General features: G+C 28.5%; 1 protein-coding gene across 2 annotated transcripts in view; it reads right to left on the minus strand.

The window, feature by feature from the left end:
* Positions 1-5,058, minus strand: part of S6KL (S6 Kinase Like) — a 253,183-nt gene that overhangs the window by 245,152 nt on the left and 2,973 nt on the right. For both annotated transcript variants that reach the window (XM_014424257.3, XM_014424256.3), the window contains exons 7-8: positions 4,601-4,759; positions 1,495-1,583 (exon numbers count right to left, since the gene is read on the minus strand). In XM_014424257.3, the coding sequence (XP_014279743.1) occupies positions 1,495-1,583; positions 4,601-4,759 (248 nt within the window). The remainder of the gene's footprint in view (positions 1-1,494; positions 1,584-4,600; positions 4,760-5,058) is intronic.

Below are 5,058 nucleotides of genomic sequence, written 5' to 3' on the forward strand. Positions count from 1 at the left end.
GCTTCATGTTTATTTTATTTTTTTTGCCTGAAGTTAGGTTTTAAAGATATTGAGCAATGAATGAAATTTTAGAGATTTGCTATTTTTTATTCGAGTGGCCTTAAGGGGCAGACGTATAGGGCTCCCAGGATATTTGCATGATTAAGTAATAACAAATTTATTAAATTAAAAAAAGGATATATCAATAAACTAATATTCTGTGTTCGAAATAAAATTGGAGCAACTTCAATTGACAAATCTCAAATTAAACTATTATTAAAACATTAAATTATGACAAGATAATACATTATAAAAATTCTAAAAATATGATAAAATAGTATACTAATCAAGAAATGATAAAGAAGCAATTGCTACCAAAAGCAACATTTAATTGAAAAGAAAATTTTAAAACAATAATTAATTCACTAATTGATGAACTCAAATTTTAGATGTCTTTATAATCAACAATAACAAAAAGGAAGGTGATTCAATAATGAAAGTGTATCCCTTCATTAGTTGAATTGCGTATAACATGAATTCCCCTCATGATTCATTTTTAGATTGAATTGATAAGGTATAATAAGGCTGTCTCTTAATGAAAAAGGTTTAAGCCCATTCATCATGAAATTGAAGAGATCACAACGTCCATGTAATATTGTATAACAATAATTTATAAACTACACGATAAAAGGGATGAAACTGTAAACTATAAGAGCATAAATATATAATAATATATTAAAGACTATACAACTTATAGCAATATGATAATTAATACGAATAAAAACAAATTATTATTAAATTATTCTGTATAAATCATCTAGTTTTACACAACCCTAGTTTTTTAATAGTAGTTCAAACACAAGTTAAACTTTAAAAATAGGTACTTCTTCATTTTTATAGTTCAATAATTTCTAATTATCATGATTTTTATAATCTTTTTTAATATACGTGTTTCGCATTGTAGTGTTAACAGAATTGTGGATCTCAGCAATAATTTTTTTTTAACAATTATTTTATAATACCTTACCATGAAGTAAAATGAGATGAAATAACTTTTCTTTTTTTTTTATGTATGCATACAACAGTTACTTAATGTCTGATTAATAACAAAACAAGTCGCTGAAATTAATTATTCAAGGAAATAATCATACATGAAATAAAAGGATATGTCTACTTTAAACACTTAGAAACTCCAATCGAAAAATTATTAGATTCTAAAACTATAATGCAGTATCTTTTTAAATTATACAATAGCCAATAAAAACAATATACAGTACCTAAACATTTTTTACATTATAAAAATTTGGATTAATAAGAAAATGCTAATACATTTCAATAATAATAGCTAATTGCAAATCAAATCAAGTTTAATATTTGTATAACACCCACAATGTTCAATTTATAACTAAAACTTCTTAAAACAACCCATGATATTCTTTTCTTTTTTTTTTTTAAATGAATATTAGACTTCATGAAATATCAAACTTCTAATACAGAGTAACTGAAAAATCTAACCTTTGTTGTAAGAAGATAAACAGTCAATGTACCAAGCGCCCACCAGTCGACAGCATGACCATAGCCATTAAGGGAAAATATCTCTGGTGCTGTAAACATCAAATATACTATAATTTTAAATATAGTTATAAGACATAAACATAATGAAAATTTGAATGTATTTATATAGAACAAAACGAGCAATTAATTAAAGTGATTCATTTAAAATAATTCATGATGATAAAAAAAAAACCTTCATCAGCAGAGCTATATCACTAAGGCTGTATTTTTCCTACAGTTTTGCTTGGAAGACAGTAAAAAAGTGATTTAACCATTTCATTAATACTCAAAAACTACCAACAAAAATTAAAAAAATTATGGGTGTTGGAAAAATAAGTCAATACTCTAAAAGATATTTTAAATTATTATTAATTCATTTTGTATAAATCATCTAGTTTAACACAACTCTAGTTTTCTATCATATATCATCTATTACCATCTATCATCCATCACAAACTCAATAGGCAAACAAATTTTGTACCTTCTAACTCAATTATTAGGGGCTGTAGTGGTGCACAAAACCTTAAAATCACTGAAACAATGTGAAAAAAAAAAGTAGTGAAGGGACTTTTCTAATAATTCATATATAAATTTTCAACCCCCTAACTTAGAGGTACTGTGGAGGTGAAGGACACCTAAAAATCCATGAAAGGCCAAAAAAAATGGTAAGGGGGAAAAAAGGGAAAAAAGATGAAACACCCAAAATGCACATTTGTAACACCAACCCATTTCAGATACAACTTGTCAATCCTCTGGAAAAAGCTTAGGAAGGTCCTTTGGACTTTTTACTAAAATCCACCTGAGGTGGTTATACAAGACTATAAAGTGGCCTTTATAGAACATATATATATCAGACATACTTGAAATCACCAAAAACGTATTATGGCAGTCATGAAACCAATACAAAGTGTATACCAGCCCCACAGATCACCTTTAATACATTACAAAATTCCATTTCTTTCTGTGTTTAAAATGACAATAACTTATAATATGATTAATAGAAAATAATAATCAACACACAACATTCTGTTTTTCTTGTTTTATTTACATAGCTATCAATTTTTTATATAGTGCATTGATTTTAGCTTAAATGAAATTCTGAAAAGTAGATAATTTATACTTTATTCTTTAAATGATCCATCCAATCAAAAAAAGACTATTAACAACTTTTCTTAGATCAAAAGTTAACATAAGACTATTATATGTTCATAATCAGGTAGCTTATGCTTAATGAAATGATGGAGAAAATAAAGAAATGTAAAACATTTCATTTCATGCAGAGAAGTTAATAGATATATACATACATAGATAATATTGATTTAATTAATAGAAGTTCTATAATACAAAAGTTACTACATTAGTAAGAACTTTTATAATAAATATTTTTATTGTAAACATTTCGACTACGCTAATAGTTTTTTATTTCTGTCAGCAAGCTTAATTAGGTTCATGCTTATTAATTGTTTTTTAAAACTTCTTTTTAATAATAATGAAATGAAATGAAATGAAAAAATAACTTTATTCTGGGACATATGTCCCCTAAGAATAATTACAAGGTTCATATAGTGAGATTTTTATCTGGCGAGCGTTTACAAATTTTCAGATAGTAGAATGAAATTACATTGGTATATTGGCTTTACTACTGTTTATAATGTTGATCAATAACTGCCTATTTATTTGATTACAAAGATGTGGAGGTTTGGTTATTCAATAAATGAAGGAATAGGTGTTGTTTAAAGGAGAGAATGGATGAGGACTGGCGAATGGAGATGGGAAGAGAATTCCAGAGGGAGGTTGCACGTATGACGAAGGATTTGCTAAAGAAGGAGGTTCTATAAGAGGGCATATATAAATCATTCGGATGGGATCTGGTGTTTAATGAGTGGATGGACGAACGAAGAGTGAGGAGATCTATGATATAGGTAGGTTTTTTGATGTTAAGAACTTGGAATAGAAAAACACCAAGGAGGTATTGCCTTTGGGAGGTTGGATAGAGCCACTTCAACTCGGAATACCAGCGGGAGACTTGAGAGTGCCTAGAGAACCCAAAGATAAATCTTACAAAACAATTCATGAGTCTCTTCAGTCTCAACGCTAGTCCTGCAGATAGCCCTCCGTACACCAAGGATCCGTAGTCGAAGTGGGGGAAGACAAGAGAGGATACTAGGACCTGACGAGTGTTCTGAGGAATGGAATTACGGAATTTTAGGAATTGTTTGAGTACAGTTATGGATTTGCGTAATAATAATAATATTGCTGTTTTTGGAGGTTTCCCTCAAGGTATGTCGCACAAATGTGTGAAAACTAGTATGTTAGTTCTTATTTCCATGTTTAAGATGTTCTAGAGGGAAATTCTATTATCAGAACTTTTCAAAAAGTTTTAGAAAAAACTAGTAAAAACAGAAATTTTATTACAAGCTCTCATTATATATGTTCCAAAGGTACTTTTTACTATAATGTACCTTTGACAAAAGTTCCAGGACAACAGCTGACATGAAAATTTTTGAAGGACTTCAATGACAGTTTTGAACCCTGGTTTAAATAAATGTTTGATGTATTATTTTAAATTGTATGGACAAATCACTTCCAAGAATTAATATTTAGATAGGAAAATTATATATTTCAATAAAAATAAAAGTAAAAACCAAAGAGACAAATCGCTAAACCCACAATGATTCTAATGATTAATTTTTTACTTTATTAACTATTTGTGTTTTAATGTAGATGAATTTCATTGGTTTTTTTTTATGATAGTTTTAAACAATTGGAACTTTATATTTATTTATTTTATCTACCTTTCCTCCCCACTAACACTGGATGGTTATCCAACAGGTTAGCCAGAGTGGTAAGAGGAAGACTCATTCCATGGATCCGCCATGAAATAAATTTCAACCAGTCCAGGTGATTTAAACAGGCGCCACTTCTGACTTTTAGTTGCTAAGGTAATGCCATAATAATGTCACCATAGTCTCCAATTTTTCTTTGTATCAGTCTATCATTACTACCCTTCAAGGAACAATTTAATAATTCACTTAAATATTAATCTAGAATAATTCTGAAAATATACCCATATACTGCAATGTTCCGCACAGTGTATTCGTTCTGTGACCATACTTCAACCATTTTGAAAGACCAAAATCTATCAGGACAACATGACCGTCTGAATCAAGTAAAATATTTTCAGCTTTGAGGTCTCTATATATTACACCAGCGTTATGAAGAAAATCTAGAAGTATAAAAAAATATATTGAAATATTTTGATCCTAATAAATTATAATAATTTATATATAAGAAGATGGTCAGGGCTGCAGTCAAAAGTGAAACAAAAATAGTTTACAACTATTTATTTTCCAACGTTTCGCCCCACTTTGCAGGGCTTCATCAGGGCTAAAAAGATACAAAATGATACTATGATAAGATACAATGATAGGAATAAAAATACAAAGATAAGATACAATGAAAAGAAAAAAAAACAAGTAACAATGGCAAGAGTAAAAGTTTCATATAAAAATACGTAAAATATAA

The sequence above is a fragment of the Halyomorpha halys genome, unplaced genomic scaffold, assembly GCF_000696795.3.
Source record: "Halyomorpha halys isolate HHAL.00 unplaced genomic scaffold, Hhal_1.1 Scaffold459.1, whole genome shotgun sequence".
Classification (NCBI taxonomy): domain Eukaryota; kingdom Metazoa; phylum Arthropoda; class Insecta; order Hemiptera; family Pentatomidae; genus Halyomorpha; species Halyomorpha halys.